This window comes from Amblyraja radiata, chromosome 9 (genome assembly GCF_010909765.2).
Source record: "Amblyraja radiata isolate CabotCenter1 chromosome 9, sAmbRad1.1.pri, whole genome shotgun sequence".
NCBI lineage: Eukaryota > Metazoa > Chordata > Chondrichthyes > Rajiformes > Rajidae > Amblyraja > Amblyraja radiata.
Window position 1 is genome coordinate 28,299,308 of NC_045964.1, and position 25,474 is coordinate 28,324,781.

A 25,474-nucleotide genomic window follows, 5' to 3' on the forward strand; every position below is an offset into this window, starting at 1 on the left:
GTTTCTGTGGGGGAACCCTGTTCACAGTAACATTACACAGCCACTGGCTTATGATCCCGACCTTTGCAGTGTAAGAAATGATAACTGTTTCATTTCTCCAGACACACCGTCACGATGGCCTTTCGCTGGAGCTTCCATTATTGTCATTGTGCGGCCTGTAGCCCTGGTAAGGCAGCGAGCAAGTAGAGCCATTTGCTGCAGTCTGAATGCCTGTGCTTTGCTCTCTCTCCATGTTTAGTAGTACATGTCTGTGAGCCCAAGTGAGTCATGCATTCCTGCCTGTTTTGGCTGTTGTCAGGAAGTAGTAACACTTAGATCCACATTCAGTGCAGCTTACATTGACTATACAATTAATCTTGTGCAAAAAAATTCCAATGTGGAATCCAATAGAATGTATTTAGAGCAAAAATCATTTGTAACTATTGCTGGCAAAATGACTTAAGGCGTAGAGTTTTTAATTTTTAGCAGGAAAGATGAAAATTAATATCTGGTTAAAAGAAAAATGTCATACTCTGGGTAGCTACCATTTTACACCTCTGTGAAAGCTTCATCAGTACAGAGTGGTTTCAGGACAGCCAAACCTACGACCTGTGTCCTTAATTCACCACAGTCTGGTTCCACAGTGATGAAGTGATCCATCATCATTGTTGCTATATTCTAGCATGTATTCCACTGGGAGACCTCAATTGCTACAGGATGGCTATGCCAGAAATGACTGGATTAGAGATTTCAAATGGCCATATGCATAGCAGAACTGCATTACCTGACGATGCCTTGCTTCTCCTACAATCACTAGTCTTGGTTTCATACCGACACTTCATTGTCATCCATACTGGCCCCATTGCAGCAAGAACTAATATTGATGGATTAGATGGAAAGGGGAAATGCATATTTTGACAACACGTAATAACCAGTATGTTTGAGGCTGCAAACTTGAGCCACTAGAGGTTTACTAAGAAATGATTCCAAAACATGCATTTCAACCATTCACAAATTATGATGTAAGCCTTTTGAGTTCCCTCCCTACTCTTACCACAAAAATATATCCTTGTACTTTTTTTGAGCCATTAATTATCTTCATTAATAAGTTTAAAATAAATGACAATCACATTGTTTGGATGAATTCTGGTGTTAGGAAGCATATCTATCACTGTGGCAGAGTGCAGCAACTGACAGCCAAGGATTGATGACCAAGGGCTGTCCAAGAGGCTAAGGAAGCCTTATACAATGCAAATTACCAACTGTGAATTTAGATTCATCCTATTCATTTCATTCGCTGCTGCTGAAACTATTAGTGGTTTAGTAGTAGCAAGGGGTCATTACTAATATGGACAAGGTAAGATGAGGAAAACCTCCTGCAATTACATGGCTTTCAAAAGGGCTGGAGGCTGATCCAAAAACGTGTCAACACCCAGCAATCAAAATAATTTATTTCATTTAAAAAAAAAATCCATATTAGATGAGCATTACTTTCTTTCCTTGCAGAGATATTTTTAATGAAACACTGTCCTTCTGTAGTCGGAGTGAATTTAATCAGTGCCAGCTTTTGTTTTGCGGTTCCAAGCTTCTCATGACTGATGCTTATTATTTTTCACAGCATCCGTATCCATCAGAGGAGCAGAAGAAACAGTTAGCCCAGGACACAGGACTCACGATCCTACAAGTCAACAACTGGTGAGTGACTTATCTCTCCTATGCTTTCTCTCTATGGAAAGGTGCTATGCTTTGTAACGAGCCCCCTTATTATTTTTGGGTGATACGAAACTATTTAACACGTAAAAATGCAACTTTGGTTGTGGCGGCCTGGATAGAAGGTTTTGCATTGTCCCATTTCAGAACCATATTTAGAATGGGATATTGATTTTCCTTTTTGATCATTTAAAAAAAAAAGTATACTTTTTTTCCCATTTTACATGTGCGATACGATGGATTACTGCCACAGTAGTAATACTAGTTGTCCCTTTGTAGATGGCTTAACACGTAACTTTGAATGGGAGTGGGGGAGATGTGGGGAGGTTGGATTAAATGAAATGATCACAGTACCAAAGAAATGATACAGGAATTACTTATCAAAATACTGGCCCGGGCTTTATCTGCAGCTTAATTTTGTTCAGTACATTCTCGGGTGATGTTCAGATTAATTGAACTGACAGTTTCCTTTCAAAATTCAGGGAAGGTATTTGCACGGATTTCAGGTCTTATACAAACTTAATTACATGGAACCCCATTTTATCATTATAATTCCATGTAGCAGAGGTTGTATTTACAAATGAGAAGACTTTCCTTTTATTCGCAGCTTTCCGTAATATATTTATCAAAGCAGGTTCATTTACAAAGTGCTCTATCTATGGGATACAGGCAGGCAGACATTAACGAAGCTTTTAGGTTTATCGGACTCCGTGGCTGATGAGCAACCTGAGGGTCAATTGATTTTGTGGTTCTGTGATTCATTTTTTTCTCATTTTTCTAGGATCACAATGAGAGACATGCCTGGAGAATTAGCCAGTTTGTCTGCCTTATCTGTCAGGCAATTTTTTTTTTCCTAGGGAAGTCAAGCTACTTAAATTGGCCACAGGAACTGCTGTTATCTGACTTTAATGCACCCTATAGTGTGGATAGCATTTCAATTACACCAGTAACCAAAGCTTAGCCACGGCCTTTTCATGCTAGCACTACGTAAAAGGCAATGTGCCTAGCTACAGTGCAGAAAATTGAGTTGCCCACATTCTGTCAGGCTGACTTATGCAGAAATAAACTGCTGTATTGAAGATCAAAAAATTACCAAGTTGTTTTATATCAGAATAACACATTTTGTGAAGTACAATATTTGTATCCTTCTTTGAAAGGGTATCGTGAAGCCAGTGAGTTAGATAACATTTAAAGCTACTGCTTCAGTTAAGTATTTTAATTTTGCCAGTTTATGTTATGCTAGATATGGTACATTTTGTTCCAACTTAATAATTTAATGTTTCCTAAAGAAATGATAACGTTAAGAGCTCAGCCACCCAAACATCAAAAGCTTCAGAGCTATCAGCTGACATTGTCAATTTTGAAGCAAGAATTAGATATACAGCACCGAAAGTCGAAGGGGACGCAAGGATTTATGTTTGTAAACACTCGACATGGGGTACCAAGTGCCAGATCATAGTCCCATTAGACATCGTAAAGTGCAGGGACTGCACACTATTAAAAATGGGAAAGGATTCATAAATAGCTTCAACCAAAATCAGTCAAATTAAGTTCTTGTTTCCCAAGTAGAAGGGTGTTTTGCAGAAGTGCCCCAATTAATTTGTAGAATTTTCCTCTTTGATATCAGCAAATTAATGGTCAGTGCTAGTGGTCTGACGCTGTTAGTTTGAGGCAGCCACATGAAAGGGCATGCTGAATCATTCCTTTGTCTCAGCAGCACAATCAAGGCTTGGAGAGGTCAGGAGGAAGCTCTGTTTTGATACAGCAAGTGGCGCATCATTCCCATCAGCAGGAAACGTGTTTGCGATTCCTTACCATCTACTTAATTTCATTTGCTAGAGGCAATAATAAAAAAAAGAATATTAGACAATATTCAGGATAAAGTGATTAGAAATGTTGCAAATGTTCCTGGGCAATGATAAATAGCAAGATAAAAGGCTACTTTATGTACAATGAACAGCATTTTTAGCTTTGTCTTTTGTTTCAGTTCTAAATTTAGAAAGAAAGGTTTACTTAATTCTCTGGGGCACTCTCACTTAGAGGAATTGTAGTACTGTATGGGATTTGAAATCACATGATACCTGAAGACTGAGGTTTTCCTCTGTAGTGTCAAATTACTGTTTCTTTAAGTTTATCTGATTGTTGTGAAAACATCTTTGGATTCAGTTGTGACTCATGGGAAAATATTGTGGTGGCTTTTGGCAAGAATCAACATATGGTGTGAAATTTATCTTATCCTATATGATGAATGATGACAGATGCCAAATTTTGCATTAATGTACAGATTCAGTATATCTTTCTGGATTACGTGCTGTACATTATTGAGTGTAAAACTGCATATCATGAACTGATTTTTTTTTTAAAGGCTTGCAGTTGTATTTGTCTCAGTTAATACTAACATAATTGCTAATGGCCTAAAATAGTGCTGACATGACACAAGAGACAGGACCTTTATTTATTAATTTATTGTATATTTGCCCATCCCTAATTGCCCTTGAAAAAGGTGATGTTGAGCCACTTGAATCATTGCGTTCTGTTTGGTGAGGGTGCTCTCAGAGTTGTTGGGAAGGAGGTCACAGAATATTGATCCAAGCTGCATAAGTCAAGATGGTCATAGAGTCAGAGCACGGAAACTTGCCCTTTAGCCCAACTTGCCCATGCCGACCAAGACGCCCCATCTACACTAGTCCCACCTACCTGGGTAAGGTTCATATCCCGCTAAACATAGTGTGTGACTTGCTGGGCAAGTTGGAGGTGGTGGTGTTTTTATGTGTTTGTTGACCTTGTACTTCTAGTTGCTAGAAGATGCTGCAGACTTGGGTGGTGCCGTGTCAGAAGGCGCGGTGAGTTGCGTCAGTGTATCTTACAGATGATGTACATTCATTCACAGCACACTAGTGATGGAGGAAGTGACTGTTATGGATAGGTTGCCAATCAAATGGTCTGTCTTGACCTGGAGGATGTTGCATTTCTTAAATGTTGTTGGGGCTAAGTTAATCAGACATGAGGAGAATATCCATTACACTCCTGACTTGTGGACAGGATATGGTGAAAAGGCATTGGGGAATCATTTACTGCAGAACAACCTTTCGAGCTGTCCATAGAGCCACAATATTCACGTGCCTCGTTCAGCATACATATTGGTTGATAATTCAACTTACGAGATTACCTTTCTCCACTATATAATTTTAAATTAATGTTTGATTTACTTATAAATTTGGCTTTCATTAAGAAATTTTAGATATTTATAATAAATTCTTATTTTAATACTTAATGTTGTAATTAATCGGATTTTGTGATCTCCTACAAGGGTATGCTATTGCATTGGCAATTTGAAATCACTTTATTTCATTATGAAAATAAAATGGTCCTTTTTATCCTCACAACGTATTAAAATCGAGAGTGGAAATTAATAGCCAAATTTTTCTAGATTTTTATTCTGCCCCAACAGTAGAATCTTCCCACTTCTTCAGTGGAATTACATTATCAATTATATAAAAATGAACAATGATTGTTATTACCCAATCATTGTTAAAATATGGCTACCACTTCAATATTAATAGATGGTTACCGAAAGGATATATCAAATAATTAGCATTGAAAGACGGTAATAAGTAGCTTATTAAAATCCATGTGAAGGATTTCTGACCTTAGCGCTCTGAAGAATACATATCACATGACAGGGAAGTCATCTTGCAATATAAGCACCCCCCTTGTCCTCCCTGTTGGATCACCTGCCTATGACATTTAATAAGCTATATGTATGATTTATTGTGTGCCCTTTTGACAAGATCTGAAAACTGAAATGTTATAGTCCTTGCTGGCATCCAGTACTGCTTTCATTATACACTCATCTAATGGAAGTGTTACATTTAGTCAAATGGATTATATGTAGAGCTGTGCAGATCTTGCACATTCCCTGTAGTCATTGTTCATAGCATAATAAAATTATGCTATCAATTTGCTATGAGAGGAACACTAGAGTTCAGTGACTTATATTCCAGTGTGTTTATACTGCAATCTGCTACATCTCGAACTTGAGATGATGCAAACAGCACATGGATTCCATTTACTGACTTCTGAGCTGCAACTACAGAATTTGCCAAGTAGGAACATATAGCGAGGAAAGTCACAAAAGGTTATAATAACCGCCTTAATTGTACACTAGTGTCTTGTGTGACCTGAAGGCACTTGGTAAAATTGAATCATTGTGCTGATAATGTTGCCAACATTGTTGTTTGGTTGTTGTGCTGTCCAAGGGATGGCTCTGACTTTTTTAACGAAGATACTGTAGCAACAAGTGACTATTAATTCTCTTTTGAATAACACATCCAATGTCATTGTAATCACTACTTCGCAAATACTGATCTTGAAGGGCCTGTCCCACTGTACGAGGTAATTCAAGAGTTCTCCCGAGTTTCCCCAGATTCGAACTCGGAGATTCACGGTAATAGCCGCTCGTAGGTACTCGGGACTCTCGTGGACATTTTTCAACATGGTGATAAAACATCTCGAGCTTACCGCATTTCCCGAGTACCTGCCGTTAGCGTTACGAGCCGCTAAGAGACGTCCCGAGCTCCGACGTACCCGCTACGTACATTCTACGTACTTACCACGTGTTCGATTTTTTTTTTAAACTCGGGAGAGCTCTTGGGTAAACTCGTATAGTGGGACAGGCCCTTAATGGTGATCTGAGTCAGATGGTGCGGCACGGTGGCACAGCGGTAGAGTGACTGCCTTCCAGCGCCAGAGACCCGGATTCAATCCTGACTGCGGGTGCTGTATTTACGGAGTTTGTACATTCTCCTCGTGATCGCATGGGTACCCCTAGTGCTCTGGTTTCCTCCCACACTCCAAAGACATACAGGTTTGTAGGTCAATTGGCTTTGGTAAAAATTGCAAATTGTCCCTAATGTGTAGGATGGTGCTAGTGTGTGGGGATCGCTGATTGGCGTGGTCTCAGTTGGCTGAAGGGCCTGTTTACGTGCGGTATCCCTAAACTAAACAAAGATAAAGGTAAAAAATCAGTTGCTGGCTCCTGTTCCAATTTTCCCTTGAATTGACATAATTCAAGTGCTTTTTTCTCTCAGAACTTGTAGCATCTGATCTTAGCTAGTCCAGATGCTTATTATGTTCCGTCGCATCTCCCGAGCATTGCCACTTTTGAAATCTTTGCTGCATCCTGCCAACTAACTGCTCATGTGTGTTGAGATTTGATCCATACCAAGACTTCCTCATCAAATCTATAGTTTGCCACCCGTGAAGCTCAGACCTTGCCTGCATTTGAATATGTTAGGGAAATGTGGCTGTCAATTTGACTGAAAGGGCTTTGACATAAGTGACCAGATAATCTACTTGGTGTCGAGGCTGAGGGATGCATTTTGGCTCGTTTATGTGAAGAAATTTACTGCCTTTGTTGGCTAATCTATGATTGTGAAATTTTGTAAATTCCACCTGAGATCATTATTTGCTCCAACCCATAGTCTTCTGACAGAGAGACACAGACATTATCACTGAATACAAGATTGGTAGCTCGTAAGGAACAGTCAATCATTTTACTTACTATTACCTTCCTTCTGTGGTTTACTTCTGCTGTTGCCATTTGTGTTATGACCCTCAATGATGCTATCCAGAAAACTAAGATCAACTATATCCACTCAAATCCATCTTTCATCCTCTTTATCCAAACCCCTGGCAGTTATTTCATCTGCTTGTCTGAAAATAAGCCTTACATGAGCCAAAACTTTTAATCCAAAATAGTGCAGCATCAGCAGAACTGTCTTTGGATGTGAACTGTTTCTGCAGACAATTGGTGGACATAATCCGTCTTCCCATCTCAACGAACCCCTGCAAAGTGAAGCCACACGCGGTTCAAATCCAAACTGATGAAATGTCGGATAAAAGATCATTCACTTGAAACATTAACCTTGTACCAATGCTTTCTGCCCTTAACTGGCACCTCTTCCAAAATCAGGCCATCTGAAAAAAATTGGCTACTACTCTTTGTTGCTGTTGTTATGAAGGAAACCTGTTAGTTAATTGCATTTGACAATCTCCCAAAAATTGCCATTTGAATATCATCAGAAAATATGTTTTCTAACAAATAGAAACAAGGAACTGCAAATGTTGGTTGACACAAAAGGACACAAAGTGCTGGAGTAACTTAGCAGGCCAGGCAACATCTCTGGAGACCATGGATATATGATGTTTCCAATCTGGATAAGTTTCGCAGACTGCTGGTAGGGAGAAGGGGGAAAGAAAACTGGGAGAGGAGAGGCAGGAAAAAACATGCCATGATTTATCCTTCCTCTCCTCTCTCCCAGTTTTCTTTCCCCGCCCCCCACCTACAATCCATCCGAAGAAGGGTCCCGACCCGAAACATCACCTATCCACATTCTCCGATAACGTCAGTTTAAGGATAAATATTAGCCAGGATGCTACAGAGTAATTTGAGTTATGGCAATTTTGCAGTTGCATCAAAGTGGGCAGCACACACTTGCGTACTTGGCGTCATGTGTCACACAAGGGGAAATGGTTGTGGCTACGGAGGCCAATCTTGCCTATATGATGACCCCACCATGGGAGTTCCTCGTAGCCATGTCCTAGCCCCAGCCATCTTCAGCTGCTTCATCAACCATCTTCCTTCCAACAAGATGTCAGAAGTGGGGTTGTTCCCAGATGATTGCACAATGTTTAATTCCATTGTAATTCCACAGTACATGAGGCAGTCCATGACTACATGTGGAAAGACATAGACAAGACCCGGCAATTGGATAGCTCCTTGGAAACATCACATCCTGCCTCAGCTATCCTCCCTGTACTCCCATTACCTATTAGGCTTAGCGATTTAGCATGGAAACAGGCCCTTCAACCCAGCAAGTCCGTGCCGGTCATTGGTCCGTGCCGGTCATTTTTAGGATGTGTGAGGAAACCGGAGCACCCGGAGCAAACTCACATGGTCACAGGGAGAACGCCAAAACTCCTCACTGCAGCACCCGAAGTCAGGATCGAACCTGGGTCTCTAGTGCTGCACCACTGTGTGCTGTGCTTTAATTTTTGTTCCTCCATTTCCACCATGAATTGTCTCTTCTCGAACCACCTCCTCCAGACTATTTGTGACCTCCTTCTCAGATTGCTCTCTCACATTGTTTGACTTGTCTGGTTATAAAACCCTTTTCTTCAATGCCTACCCATCAGCTGCTCCCCCTACAATAACCATTTGCCTCTTGTGGCCACATGACTATTGTATTTCACTCCCCCATGAAGCTCTTGCCAGGCATTCCTTGTGCACATTGAACAGAACTGTTCCAAACCAAACCGCTGCTTCAAAAAAGCCAAAAGGCTTGTTTTGGGAAACAAGCAAAAAAAAAAAAAGCTCAAATAACTCGTAAGAGTTCCTTACATTATAGCAATAAAAATGTTGGCTGCTTATAATTAGAATTACCCACCTGCTCCATAGCTGGTTGGTTATTTCACTCTTGTCCATCAACAGTAAATCAGGGGGGAGGTGGTGGCCTCTAGAAATGGTAACCAAGTAGTTTTAGAAAATGGGCACTCGTTATGAAAAACAGGTGGCAGCAAAAACAGCTTTGTAGGTATACGTACATCTTGTATTAATAAAATCTTCAAATAGCCCAAGCGAGAAGGCAAACTGATATTTAAAGGAGCAATGTCATCTTGTGGAGGTGATAGCGGGGAGGTGATAGCGGTCTGAAGAATGTCAACTATTCCTTTTCTCCAGAAATGCCGCCTGACCCGCTAAGTCACTCCAGCATTTTGTGCCAATATATGATGGTGGGGACAGTTCAGAGAAACCTCATCCATCACCGAACAACAGTGTATATTTAACATTCTCTGGAGGGATTTAGCCATAATGCATTTACGTTCACTTTCTACTGTAAAGAAAATTGTCAAGGCATAGTAAATACAACATCAACATTCCCTGCCAAGCAAGAAATGGTGGCATTTTAAACACTTATAAATGGTTAAATGGTTTAATTTAACCATTTAAATGATGACGATTTAAAACCATAAATTTATGTGGCATCAATGGCACAAATCACTGTTCTGTAAACAAAAATTTATGAAGCCTTTTCCAACACAGGCCCTTAAATACTTGTGAGCAAGGTATTAAGATGTAAAAAAAGTAAGATTGGAAACATTACATATTTGAGAAGATATAGGTCAAAATTATCTGCTAATATTGTGATAAATCTAAATAGAGAATTGTATATTTAATGGTTTGTTTCCTTTGTTTGAGGGCCCATGTTTCCTTTATGAATATCTATAGTACCAGCCGTGTGATGTAGCACAGCGAGTCAATGTGGCACAGGTTACACGCATAAATCAACGTTAATTTTAAGGTGGGAGGCAGCAAGGAAACAGTATTGAATATAGACAGAGAAAAATAGACTAAAACAGAGTGAAGGATGCAGTGTACACAAATAAGCAGCTTAATGCATCTTGGCACACAGTGTAAGCCTTGTAGGAGCTCGAGGAGCCTCGGGCAATCTGTGAGTTGAATAGCAATTTTATTACTTTGTCATTAAACCAATTTCACAGCAGTATTGTTTGTTAATGAGCAGCAGCAAAGGAGTGAAGATGTCACAGTGGAATAGCAGTGAGATTTGTGACCAACGACAGCATCACTGAGATGAAAAGGCCATCGAACGAAGGCTATAAAAAGGAGCAATTGGGGCTGGGGGTGGAGTGGGAGGGGGGGGGTTGGGGGAAGTGGTTGAGGGAAGCGGTTGAGGAGGGGTTGGAGTGAGCAGTCAGTCTGATATTTCACAGCAAATCACTAAAAACAATGTCAAAATAAAACTCGCTAAAGCAGATATAAAGAACAATGTGGTAGGCTGCGCTTTTAAACAGCTAAGTGAGGGGGAAAGAGCATCTATTTTCACTTGTGTGCGTTCTGCATTACATTTTGTAAAATAAAATGTTCTTTTTGATGGTGTCTGCATTATCACAAGTCTTCATGTATTCTGCACTTGAGTTTAGGAACTACCTTACTGAATCGCCAATTGAAGCAACTCCCACTCGCTGTTCCCTTTTATATGCGGAATACAGAAGTCTTCAAGGCAGCACCTGCCCATCGTGTAAGATTTATAGTTTAAGCCATCCAGTTAGCTTCAGTGCACACAGGGTCTAACTTAGTCTCAACACAAATTGCACTCTATAATTTAAAGGTGCCATCAAATCCAATCTACCCTGTGATGTATGCCCATTCCTAGCAGTGAAGCACCCATCATTTAGACTCACATCTGCTGCAGTATAACATTAGTTTAAGGTGAGGCCTTATGCAGAGCATCTACATGGTCAGTAGTACATGGTACTGTACATTCATAGAGTCATACAGCATGGAAATAGGCCCTTCGATCCAACTTGCCCCATGCCGATCAAGACTCCCCATCTACACTAGCCCCACCAGCCCGCATTTGGCCCATATCCCTCTAAACCATTTAATTCCATTTTTAACACAAAAGCTCAAATAGATTGGCATTAAAAAGCACTGTAACTTTAAATTCAAAATTTTACTTGTTAGGGTTTATCCTTTATAAAGGATACAAGGACCCGTGGTATAAATGGACATGTGGACAATTCAAGTGTTCAAAATGTTGGAAGGAGCTTACAGACGTGATGTAGGAAACTTATGTCCATTGATAGAGGGTATTGAAAATGATGGAACCCAGAATTAAAACCATCAAATCGGGAAATGTAGAGGGGCAGCCAGTGGCGCAGGGCTAGAGTTGCTGCCTTACAGGTTCAATCCTGACTAGAGGTACTGTCTGTATGGAGTTTGTACCTTCTCCCTGTGACCATGTGGATTTTCTTCCACACTCCAAGGACGTACAGGTTTGTAGGTTAATTGACTTCAGAAAAATTGTGAATTGCCCCAAATGTGTAGAATAGTATTAGTATACGGAGTGATCGCTGGTCGGTGCGGAGAGCCTGTTTCCGTGCTGTATCTCTCAACTAAAGTACTAAAGCTAATGTAAATCTGTAATTTGAATACTGAGATTGGTAGAACTTTGGAAGGGAAGTGTAAATTGAGCAAGACGGAGCCAAGTCAAATAAATGGAATTGAAATGAAGACCAGATAGGATCTAACCAAAGGGCAATGTAGGAGTGAAGATGGGCTGAATGGGCTTCTCCTGTTGCTGATGTTCCTTTTCCAAAACATGATTGAATTGCGAGTAAGCTTTACTGGTGGTAGTTTTTCTGTTGAAGAGACCAGAGTGCACCCCGGCCACTCCCTCTTCTCCCCTCTCCCATCGGGCAAAATGTACATAAGTACACGCTCACCTCCAGATTCAGGGACAGTTTCTTCCCAGCTGTTATGGGGTAACTGAACCATCCTATCAACAACTAGAGAGCAGTCCAGAGCTACTATCTACCACATTGGAGACCCTCGGACTATCTTTGATCGGACTTTACTGTACTTTATCATGCGCTAAACGTTATTCCCGTTATTCCCTTTATCCTGTATGTGTACACTGTGGATTGCTCCATTGTGATCATGTATTGCCTTTCCGCTGATTGGTTCACATGCAACAAAAGCTTTTCACTGTACCTCAGTACATGTGACAATAAACTAAACTCACCTTATTTTCCTGTTTAATTTGCCCTTGGTAGAATATGGTTAAACTTTATTCCGAGCCAGCGCTCATCTTTACAGCCCTGGGAGTTTAGCAAGACTTCTTTATAACTGGCAGGGCAAAAACCATTGGCTGACCTGTTCTAGTTGGCAATGTTTCAAGTCTCTCCCGCTCCTGGGGTACAATTGGACAGAATTCCCAGAACGATCAATTCACTTTTAGATTCCTTCCATTATACGTGGCATGTTATCCATTTTCACTGTTCCTGTGGTATAGATAGTGCAAAAATACTATATTTTTCAAAGGGTTGTAATTAGCACTCACTATGTCAGGAAGAAAGGAGAGAAATGGTGTAAAAGGGATTTGAAATGCTTGTAGTTGTTTACCAAACAGAAGACCTGCTGGCTTCACAGGCGAGAACACATTTCATAAAGGCTATCAGTAACACTCAAAGCAGCGATATAGTCTGCTTGTGGCATACAGACATTTAAGGTGGAACACCATATTTGGTAGAAGGTGAAGATAAATTGAATTAAAGAAGAATCCACAGAAGGGCTAATGTTATCAAACCTCACTGGATCCTCTGATATGGATGGTAATTAGTGAATGTGCCAATTAATGGTTGAGATTTGCTCTATAATTTCTAAATGTCAGGAATGGAAAACTATTGTCATTGGCTGCTTCGAGAAGTCTTTACTTTTGCTTAAGACTGCCAGTTACTAAAATAAAATGTTTGTATTACAGAAAATTAATCTCTGCAGCACAGTTGGAATGGCTTAAGTTGGCACCTTTTCTAAATTGGAGTTTATAAATAAAAAATCTTAAGATATTAATGTAGACCAGACAGACAGTTAAGAGGCAGTCACCATGGGGACTAGGACTAATAGTCACCTGTCTTAAGTGGTTAGGTCTAGACATCAGTTTTTGATCCCCTGTGTGTGAAACCTTGGTCTCTATTGGTCAAACCATTATAGGTCTGCAAAGGGGAATGGAACAGCTTAATATTCCCATAAATACGAGCCAAATGTTCAAATTATATTCCAATCTTGTTGCGCACCTAATGATTAACTATATTTTAGAATTTGCTTTAAAAAGTACTAATCAGTCCTCTCATTATACACAGGTCCCTTTTCTTCAGCCCAAAAAATTCACATCGTTAAATATTGAGAAATTTAGGAACTAGCACCTCAAGGTTATCCATTATCTTTTATCTTTGCTTGGATATGAAAGTTTTATCAAAGTAGGTCGACTCCTTCTGTCTCTCTGTAAATGCTGAAAGATAAGTCACTTGTTCGATAATCAGGGCCACAATGGGGATAAAGAAAGTTGAAAAATCCAGTGGGGAAGGTTGACAAGTTTCAAATAGCACCCTCTTTAGGTTAGTTCTGCTACCATCATTTAACCTTGCCTAAATGTGCACAAATTATTCATGCTTTTTGTGGAAAGCTAATGTATTGACATAGTTTAATGGCATGGATATTGGACGTGCACATTAATTATGTTGATATTTGGCAGTATTATGTAAATCCACTGTATACAATTTCAGCAACTGGAGAAGAAGCTATTTTGAAAAATGCACATCAGTCATAAAGATGTTAGGAAACCAGTGGTAGCTCATTATATCACATTTATCCTTCTGCTCTGAGACTGGGTCATTTGGGCAAGTCACTTCAAACTAGCATGGATTTTTATTTAATTGATAAACTTGGGTTTTAGTGACAGAGGTTGTAGAGTACAAGTAAGAAAAATATTGTAAAATCATGTGTGATGTAAATCACACAAGGGAATGATTTTCTATTTAGAAGTTGGGCATACAAAGAGTGCTATCTACGGATAATTTAAAGTAGAACTTCGTCCGTTCAATTAATTCCATTCCATTAATTGAAACAAATAGTCAGAGGATAGAGGCTTTCGCACAAACATACTTGAGGTCTAACATGAGTGTAAAGGAGGGAGAGCTCTATGCACTATTAATGTCAGACGACTCAGAAAACACAATTCGCTGGCCTCAGGGATGAACCTGACACACCACTCTACAACCAGTATCTCCTTTCATTTGCGTTTTCTTGACAGTTAGGCTTTGTGGGTTTTGCCTTGGGATCTGCAAGAAGTCAGGTTGATCCAGTGCTCTACCAGTAGGTACAGATTTAACTGATTCAAATCCCATGTTGAGTGTTTGCTTTACATGATGTGCCCTAAAATACATCTCACATTGTGCACATTTAAAAAAAAGTGCCGTTTAATTTCATTGCAAAACTGTGGTTGCACATTTTGATTTGGTTGCTGAAGATCAGAACTTGTAGACAAATCCTTATGTAAATAGTACAGAAACTAAGGCAGAATGAAATTGGTATTTTGTGTTATCTCTGAGTGGAGGCTGTTGAATGTAGGAATGATGTTCGACAATATTGATTAAATAATTATCACTCTACCCTTGTATAGAATTGCCCTGCTGTTGTTCCACTGAAAATAATTTTAAGCTCTGCTAATACACAATACAGGCTGCTCCCTGTCTACAGTAATGACAGAGCAACAACTCTCTATGGAGTCAATCAGTCCCATAATTGAGATATTTTCTACTCTGTTCGTGATTCACTGCTCTTATTCTAAATGACACTTGCAAGAGTAGTTGGAGGTCAGGCACTTCAGTTTATTGACCTGAACTAGTGGTTTCAAAGATTTGTAAGGTAGACCAAGCAGCTGACTATAAGATGGCATCAAATATATGGTTTACTTCTCTGTAATATGAAGAGCCATGTTCAAAATAATAAGCTATTTTCAAGTTGCTTGTGTTGTGCACAATGTTTTTTTAAACTATAATTACCTCCAGATTGTCTTGTGTTTAATATAAAATTTGAGACTCATCGCTCTACATGTTGAGTTCAGGATTTATTAAGTCCATTAATATAATCTCTAATTCAATCAAGTAATCTAACACCGTCGCATAAAAGTGAGGTATTGATTATGTTAAGAGTTTATCATCATGGATGATTAATAGCGAAGCATCTTAACCACATCAGATTTATCTACAAAGATAATCGTTCACTGGTCCATCCAGAAATCTTTTTGCAAAAACATCTACCATGCACTCTGTAAATGAGAAGCCAGCCTAACACTGCATCTACTGAATGCTGTGTGCTGGTGATATGTGTGGAGGGTGAAGAGTGGAATTTACTTCAGCAATATACATGTCAAACTAAAATGTTTGGGTCTGGGCTAATGGAACTAACCCCAATAAGGAAACTTCACTCTGATTTGCTCTGTGGATCCTGAGAGAATATTTGTTTTGTGACTGACAGACAGCCAAATATAAAGTTACCTCTCTAATCCCCATTCTTTAGGTCTTATAGCCTTAATAAATAAAAAAGGAAAAATGCTCTTGACTGTGGATAAGGCTTTACAGGTCAGCAGAAATATGAAGTGCACTTCAGGCAAGAAGTGCCATAGGGGAGGATGGAGCATTCTTTCTTAGTATGGAAATGGGGAGTATGTATGTAGTTTGGACGAGATAGTTGCCACAATAAGGCTCCTTTCATACAGGTGTGTTTATGCCCCAGGCGTGTTGGCCACAGTCCATTCAATGTACAGAAGTTAAATTGAACAATAACAACTGAATCTAGAAAGGTGAGCATCAGAAGAGATGCCTGAGAGCTGTCTTGAAGCCAACGAAAGCCTGTTGCAGTTGTCAGAGCTTGTTGATGTTGCAATGAACAATGCAGTTTTCCACCAGATTTCATGGTTCTGCCTTAGGAAAGAAAGTAAAATAGAACAGAAGAACAAAGTCCTGGTACATAAATCAGCAGCTGCTCTTTGCCAGATCAAAGGAATGACATTCTTGCTCCTGCTCAGCTTGTCCACTTCAGGTGGTTGATAGACAGCTAACAGCTGGCCTACTGCTGATGATAACTGGACCATAATATCTTTGGGAAGATTAATAATAAAATGTACTATGACTTTAATTGGAATAACTGAAGGAAACTTGGAAGTGTAAATTACAGTATGTGAAACCCTTTACTGCACCATCAAGTTGAGCTTGTTTTATTTTCTCTCCAAACTTAGTCTGCTAATAGGTGATTCTTCTTTTATTAAGCCATACTGTAACCATTGTCAAGTTTACCTCTGGAATGAAGCAAGGTGTTCAATCGTTAAGGTTCAAATTATTTTATTTTTATTCACTTGTCAACCAACTCCCACGCTTTCACAGTCAAGGCATTATTTAATTTGTTGTATTCCCTGCAACTGTAATTACTCTGTCTCACCTTCCTATTCTTTGGCAAGATTTTTAAAATATCTACTTGCCCACGCAAAAGGTTCCACTTAAATGATAATAAGCGACAGACAAAAGTCTATTTTGCAACCATTCTTATTAAATATATTTCATTTCAAGTCTAGGGTAAGGTTTACTGGATCGAATTACAAGTTGCGTTGAAGTTTTGAAACGCAATGTTTTCTTTGAAAACGTATTAATAATTAATGCTAAAACCCTTGATTACAGTTTAATTAACTTTACCTCAATACTGTTGCATATGATTTTTTTCATTACTTTAGTTCAAGTAGTTTATTAGAGCACAAAATATTTATTAAATTAAGTCTAATCGGTGCATTTGAGCTGTAATTATGCACCAATTTAAAAAAAAAACTAATTTGAAAATATCTAAGTATTGATAAATTTAGGAAGATATAAATATCAACACATTTAATTAAAAGATCAATTAAATAATAGGCGTTCAAAGTTATTTTCTTTAAACAAGCCAAATTGTTCTGATTAATTTATGGTAGTATAGTACATTAGGGAGGTAGAAAATTACTTTATGAATGAAAGAGATTAAATATGAAGACAAGAATATGCAGATAAATGCAGTTGTTAAAATCAAACATGCCAATTCACAAACTTTCATTCACATCGAGTGCCACAGTTGTGCATTTTCAACTGATCAATAAAAATTATATCAAGATATAAACCTATCAAATGATTGCAGACAGGCTGAATATTCCATGAGGGAAATAATCCATGGAAAATGCCTCGGGGTAAAACATAGAACAATCCGCCACTCAGACCATCATCTCCATCCTATCCCAAATCCCTGCAACAGGGCTGTGTGCCACCAGCAAAGTGTATCATGGTTTAAGAGCTGCTCCATGGGGGAGGGAAATTAAGGTTGAAGATTAAGGTCTAGAAGAAATACATTAGAACAACCTTTCACAAGGTTAGATTCTGTTGTGCTGCAACCTTCGAGTAATCCGAAACAAAACAAAGGCCTAGATGGAGTGGATGTGGAGAGGATGTTTCCACTAGTGGGAGAGTCTAGAACCAGAATCAGAATAACAGGACCTACATTTAGAAATGAGATAAGGAGGAATTTCTTTAGTCAGAGGGTGGTGAATCTGTGGAATTCATTGCCACAGACGGCTGTGGAGGTCATGTCAATGGATATTTTTAAGGCGGCTATTGACAGATTCTTGATTAGTACGGGTGTCGGGGTTATGGGGAGAAGGCAGGAGAATGGGGTTGAGGGGGAAATCAGCCATGATTGAATGGTGGAATACAATTGATGGGCCGAATGGCCTAATTTTTCTTCTATAACTTATGAACCTAGAACTGCTCTCTGCAGGTCTCAGCATGTGAAGGTCCGATGGGACTCTCAGAAGCAAAGGGGCAGAATTCCCAACATAGGCAGCAGTCATCTCTATTCAACAGCACCCATAAAGCCCCCGGAGCTGGCGAACAGGAAACTGCAGAACAAGCATGTGACTAGCAACAACCTCCCTGGGAATTACTCAGTCTTCTTCTTATCGAGTCCACACACAAGATTAGAAGTTGTTCAGCCACAGTTGAACACACTTCTCAGCATCTGCACACAATGGTGTCTGTCTTGTCGCTTCTTGTGCGTGGTGGTGGAAAGATTGGTGGAAACGGGGCCGTGACGTGAACACTCTTTCCTTGACCCCAATTACTCATTACTATTAAAGTAATGTTCTGTATTTATGCTTACAATATCCTGTTGTGCTGCAGCAAGCCAGAATTTCATTGTCCTATCTGGGACACATGACAATAAACTCTCTTGACTTGACTTGACTAATGATTGGGCTCATTGAAGCAACTTGAGTGAGGGGCGATCAGTGAGGTCACTGAGGGATCTTGAGGGGAAGGGTGGCTGGTGGGGTCACTGAGATACTTCGAGGCGGTGGCACAGTGGTCGAGATGCTGCCTTACATTGCCAGAGACCCGGGTTCAATCCTGACTACGGGTGCTGTCTGTACGGAGTTTGTACGTTCTTCCTGACTGTGACTGCTTGAGTTTCCTCCCACATTCCAAAGATGTGCAGGTTTTTGGGGTACAGGATAGAACTAGTGTACAAGTGTGCGCTGGTTGGCATGTCTTTGGTGGGCCAAAGGGCCTGTTTCCATGATGTATCTCTAAAACAAAAACTAACGCTAAAAATGTAAAAATGGGGGGGGGAAAAACTCTGACTATCTATCCTATTTGTGTTCCTCATAATTTTATATATGATCATCAGTTGAACCACAGTCTCTGACACTGCAAATAAAACAATACTAATTTGTCCAACCTTTCCTTATAGCTGTCTAATTCAGACAATATCATGCAAACCATCCTCTCCAAAGCCTCCATGTTCTTCCTGAAATGGGGCAACCAAAACTAAACACAATACTCCAAATGTATATCCAAAGTTTTATGGAGCTGCATCAGATCCTCCCGACCTTTATGCTCAGTGCCCCGACTGCTGGACAAGTAAGCACCCAGATTCTTTACCACCCTATCTACTTGTGTTGCTACTTTTAGGGAGCTATAGATTTGCACCCTAAAATCTATTGGTAATAATAATAATAATACATTTTATTTAATGGGCGCCTTTCAGACATCTCAAGGACACCTTACATAGTAATCGGAATAAAAACATATAATCGGAATAGAACAGGTAAAAAAGACATCACAGAGACACAAATTAAAAACAGAATTCAATCCAAAAACAGAAAATCAAAAACACAGTGTGAAACACATTGGTACATCAATGCTCCTCAGGGTCCTGCCACTTATTGTATTAATGTACTTATGTCATTCCTGCCCAATTTTCTCAGGGTTTGTCCATTATTGTAGCTAATCGCCTGCTCCAGTGAAATGAACATTTCTAGTTTTAATCCGAGTGTCTCAAGACTGTCTTTAGCATCCACTATTATAGTTCCAGCTAAGGACTGAATGTGGCATGTTGCTGATTAATTATCCCAAATCGTCAATTGGGAGACTGTGTTCTTTATTGGGCTATAATATTATGCTACAAATGAATTACAGACATAGCTGGTTGTTCAAACCATGACACATTCACTTCATCCCTATTTAGGCGGCACAGTGGTGCAGCTAGTAGAGCTGCTGCCTCACAGCTCCAGTGACCTGAGTTGAATCCTGACCTCTGGTGTAGTCTGTGTGGAGTTTGCGTGTTCACCCTGTGACTGTGCACTTTGGACGCCCCAGTTCCAGCCCCCATTCCAATGACGTGCAGGTTGGTACGTTAATTAACCACTGTAAATTTCCCCCAGTATGCTAATGAAGGGTAGAATCTAGAGGTGGGTAATGTGGGGGAAATGAAATGGGTTCAGGTAGGATTGGGTTCGGGGTGACATATTGGAATAGTTGTCGAGTTGCGGCCTTACAGTGGCAGAGACCCGGGTTCAATCCTGACTACGGGTGTTGCCTGTATGGAGTTTGCATGTTCTCCCTGTGACCACATGGGTTTTCACTGCTCCAGATTCTTCCCACACTCCAAAGAAGTTCAGGTTAATTGACTATGGTAAAAATTGTATGTAAGATAGTGCTAGTGTACGGGGTGATCACTGGTCACTTACAATGAATACATCAATAGAGCCATAGTCAGATAGCGTGGAAACAGGCCCATCAACCAAAATTGTCCACGTCGACCAACATGCCCCATCTACACTAGTGTCATCACATCATGCCTGGACCCTCTGGTGGACCTCATATTCACTGGTTAAGGTTCATTACGATCATTGGGATTGTTCTGTAGATCACCAGCTGGTGGGATATTGATAAGCAAATCTGCAGGAAAATTGCCGAGATGCACAATGGACACAGTGAAGCAATGATGGAATGACTTTAGAGACTTTAAAGTTTAAAGTGATGGGAATGTTAAGAGACTTTAAAGTTACTAAGGTCATTCCATTATTGCTTCACAGCAATACAGCATGGAAACAGGCCCTTCGGCACACCGAGTCCACGCCAGCCAGCAATTACCCCTGGACATTAACACTATCCTGGGGTGGGAGATTGGAACCTTCACGTGGTCCACCCTGTTTCAACTAATGCAATCAACCCGACGTGCACAAACAAATAGATCAAATACACAAGAAGTACACTATCCTGTACACTAGGGACAATTTACAATTTACTAAAGCCAATTAACCTACAAAGCTATATATCTTTGTAGTGTGGGAGGAAACTAGAGTACTCGGGGAAAACCCATGTGGTCACATGGAGAACGTACAAACTCCATACAGAGAGTAGTCAGAATTGAACCCGGATCTCTGGCACTGCAAGGCAGCAACTTTACCAGCTGTGCCACTGTGCCACCCCAAACTCCATGAATATAGATTGGAGCAGCAATAACTTAAGGAACTAAGTAAGGGATGAGATCCTGAAGGGTGTTCAGGAGAATATTCTCTTTCGGTGTGTTTCTGGCTGAGTGAGGAAGACAGCATTGCTCGACTTGTTTCTGGGAAATGAGCCAGGCCAAGTGGAACAAGTACCACTGGGGGAGCATCTAGGAAAGAGCGATCATAATATCACGTGTAGAATAGCCATGGGAAATAATCTCAGCCTCTCTGAGGTAAAACTAATCAATTGGATAAAGGCCAATTTCATTGGCATGAGAACAAATCTAGGTTGGATGAATTGAATTCAGTGCTGGGCAGGCAAAAAGTGTAATTGAACAGAGGAAGCCTGTTAAAGTGCAGATGTTTCAGCCACAATTGAATTAGATTCCCATGAGGGAAACTGAAGTCAGAGCTCAGTGGATGACCAAAACAGAAGTAGAGATTAAATCAGAACAGAGAAGAGAAGCGCACAGCAGATGCCAGGCTTGATGATGAAAGTGAAAACCAAGTACTTGCTCCACTTAGTTTACTTCTAATTTAGTTTAGAGATACAGCCTGGAAACAGGCCCTTCGGCCCAGCGAATCCACACCATCGATTACCTATACACTAGTTCTATGTCATCCTAGTTTCGCATCCTACACTATAGGGGCAATTTACAAGTGAGACATTTATGGGCATGTGAAAAGATTGGCCACAAACATAAAAGGGAATCCAAAATATTATATGGGTAAGTAAATCAAAAAGGATTGTGGAGCTGATAAGATATTGGACAGGAAATTGACTCGTGGAGACGAAGGACATTGGCTATGGTTCCAAATGAGTAGTCACGGAGTAAAATGTAGCTCGAGTCTCAACAAAGGAAACTGTGATTGAGATTCTTGATGAGCTAAAAGTTTGTAATGAGAAGGCACTGGCCAAGCATAATCATGGATGAATCTCACCCCAGTCACTCCTTCTCCCCTCTCCTATCAGTCAAGAAGCACAGAAGTTTGAAAATGCACACCTCCTGATTCAGGGAAATTTTCTTCCCAGCTGTTATCAGGCAATTGGATGGTCCTCTCACCAGCTCGAGTGCAATTCTGACCTTCCCACAACTATCTAATTTGAGACCTTTGAAATATCTTTAATCAGACTTTATCTTGCATTAAATGTTGCACCATTTATCCTTTATCTGTACACAGTGGACAGCTGGATTGTAATCAGGTATAGTCTTGTTTGGATAGCACACAACAAAAAGCTTTTCACTGTACCTCTGTACACGTGACAGTAATTAACTAAACCAGTCTAAAGATCTGGTCAAGTTCCACCAAGTCTACAGTAACCATCGATCACCTGTTCACACAGGTTCTATGTTATCCCACTTTCATATCTACTCTGTACACTAAGGGCAATTTACAGCAGCCAATTAACCTACCGACCCTTTGGGATGTGTCTTTGGGATGTGGGAGGAAACTGGAGAAACTGAAGGAAACACACACGGTCACATAGGTTGTAGAAGCCATTTAGCTTAACTCAGTATGTTATAACTATAACCAGTTACCTTTACATTTTATCTGCCTGTAATTATGTGGGTGGGATTTATACGTAGTCTGAGGCGTGTTTACGGCTGGGATTCTAGTGCAGACTCCCTAGTAGTTAGTTTAGTTTGAAGAAGAATGGGGGAGAGGTCATAGCTTTTGACCATGCACGAGCATGACCACGATTGAATTGAAATGTACTTACACAAGAAGAAGTTTGGATGAATATCTTACTGGTTTTACTACTACAATAAAGAAACTATTAATCAAGAGACTGTGTTTGGAAGATTTATCTTTCGACGGCATTGAATGTCTCGTGGAGAGCTTGTGGGTGCGTATCCATTATCTTCTGATCCCCTATCTTCAATTAAAGTGACTAAAGGACTAAATCCTTGAAACGATATTAAAATCTGTCACTACACAGGTAAAAAGTGCAAACTGCACACAGACGTCACCTGAGGTCAGGTTCGAACCCGGGTCTCTGACGCTGTGGGAGGCAGATCTACCAGCTGTGCCACTGTGCTGCCCTGGGCTTGTTGAGCGAACTGAGGGAGTAAGTTGCAGAGGCTCTGGTCATACACTGCCAGACAAGTGATGGCTGAGCAGTGACTTGCTGCAAATATTACAGCCTTATATAAAAAGGGTGACCGCAGGAACTATAACCGACCGGGCAGCTTAAGATCGGATGACATTGAAGGTTCTGGCAATAAGCAGTGTCAGTGCACAGTGGCAGGGCGGTGGAGTTGCTGCCTTACAGTGCCAGAGACCTGGATCCATCCCGACCATGGGTGCTGTCTGTATGGAGTTTGTAATTTCTCCCTGTGACCGGCCGCGTGGGTTTCTTCCGGGTGCCCCGATTTCACCCCACACTCCAAAGACATGTAACCTTATAGGTTAATTGGCTTCTGTACAATTGCCTCTTGTGTGTAGGTTGTGAACATTGGATAACAGAACTAGTGTATGGATGATCGATGGTCGGCATTGACTCGGTGGGCTGAAGCTATATCTCGAAGCTGAACTAATATTAATCAGACAGAATTAGTAGTCACTTAGGCAGGTGTGGATTGATGAGTGAAAGCCACATGGATTTATTAAAAACAAATCATGTTCAACTAACGTGATAGGTTCATGTGATGAAGTTACAGTGAGTGTTGATGAGGGAAATGTGGTTGTTATGGTATATATTGATGTCCATCAGTCCATCAGGCGTTCGAGAGATACCACATAATAGGCACCTGATCAAGATTGAAGTCTGTGGTGTTAAAGAGACGGTGGCAATGGGAATGGAAAATTGGCCAGGTAATAGGAAACAAGATGTGATCCATGAAAGATTGTGTCACAGTCTGGAGGGAAGTGTTCAGCGGAGCTTACCAAAAGATTGGTAACGGGACCACTCATTTCCTTTGAATGTAGAAATGATTTGGGCTTTGTAATCATACAGGCAGGTTTTGAGGATTTGGGTCAATAATGGAGAAAGAGCACTCCAAAGTTACAAATAAATTCTGGTTATTAAAGTATGGTGAAATACAGTAAAAGGTTTAGAAAGGATTAAATTAATCGCAAGTCTTCTGCTCATTCGGTCTTCACTGATAGGAGTGGCAGTTGGTAGCAACGTCCCGAATCTTCTGCACACTGGGGACTCCTTCACTGTAGCCTGGCGTAGAGAACTCGAGGGTCCTGGCACCATTCCAGTCCCAGCCCAAGGTGAAGTCCAGTGAGCTCGCTCACATCATACACTTATATACTCCATAAGCCCACGTTTCTTCCCTAATCTACAAACAGCTAGGAAGGCTGCTGGTACATTCATTAGTGAGGATACCGAGTATAGAAGGTGGGATTGCGAAGAATTATAGACGCAGCCCAGACCTTCACACAAACCAACCTCCCTTCCATTGACTCCATCTACATTTCACTCTGCCTCGGCAAGGCCACCAGCATAATCAAGGACGAGTCTCACTCTGGTCACTCCCTCTTCTCCCCTTCTCCCATCAGGCAAGATGTGCAGGAGTGTGAAAACATGTACCTCCAGATTCAGGGACAGTTTTGTCCTCGCTGTCATCAGGCAACTGAACCATACTACCAACATCTAGAGAGCAGTCCTGAGCTACTATCTACCGCATTGGTACCTCAGACTATCTTTAATCGGACTTACCGGACTTTACTTTGCACTAAACATTACTCCCTTTATCATGTATCTGTACACATTGGATGGTTCAATTGTAATCATGTATAGTCTTTCTGCTGACTGGTGAAATGCAACAAAAGCTTTTCACTGTACCTCGGTACACGTGACAAAAAACTAAAGTAAAACTCTGTTATAGTCGTACAAGATGTTGGTGAGGCTACATTTGGAATATTATGAAGATTTATGAGGATGTTATAAGGTCCGGAGGACCTGAGCTTTAGGGTGAGGTTGGACAGGCTAGGACTTTATTCCTTGGGGCATAGGGGACTCAGGGGTGATTTTATAGAGGTGTATAAATTCATGAGGGGAATAGGATGAATGTCTGTTAACCAGGGTAAGGGAATCAAAAAAAAAAAAAAAAACAGGTTTAAGAACTAATGTGAATGGGGTGGCGAAATGCCTGTTTCCATGCTATCTCTCTAAACTAAAAAATACTAAATATTTGCCTGGAAATTACTTCAATTTTTCGGGTGCTTAAATTGATATTTTCTCAATATAATCCCATGTTAAAATTCAAGCACCCACAATGAGTTAAAGAATTTGCTGACATACACTAGTTTCACCCTATATCCCAGGGGGAAGACAGACAGGATCATTGCTCAAACGCAGATTTGCACAAAACAGGAAAGGCTGTACCAGAATGAATCAAGAACAAGTTGGGACCTGACCAAAGTATGCTAGTCATCTTGATTTCTTGCTTGATATATATCACAAGTAAAAGATAAAAAAAATTTGCATTTATATAGCACCTTGTCTCGTCTCTCGGGATATATGATGGATTACAATGGGGTACCTTCCCTGTTGCTGCATTGACAAATATAGGAGAAATTGCTGTTAGCATTGGGGCTGTTGACAG

The 25,474-nt window shown here is 40.4% G+C and overlaps 1 protein-coding gene across 9 annotated transcripts in view; it reads left to right on the forward strand.

The window, feature by feature from the left end:
* meis2 (Meis homeobox 2) overlaps positions 1-25,474 on the forward strand; it is a 124,337-nt gene that overhangs the window by 77,737 nt on the left and 21,126 nt on the right. For all 9 annotated transcript variants that reach the window (XM_033026951.1, XM_033026955.1, XM_033026956.1 and 6 more), the window contains one exon: positions 1,598-1,674. In XM_033026951.1, coding sequence (XP_032882842.1) covers positions 1,598-1,674 — 77 coding nt within the window. The remainder of the gene's footprint in view (positions 1-1,597; positions 1,675-25,474) is intronic.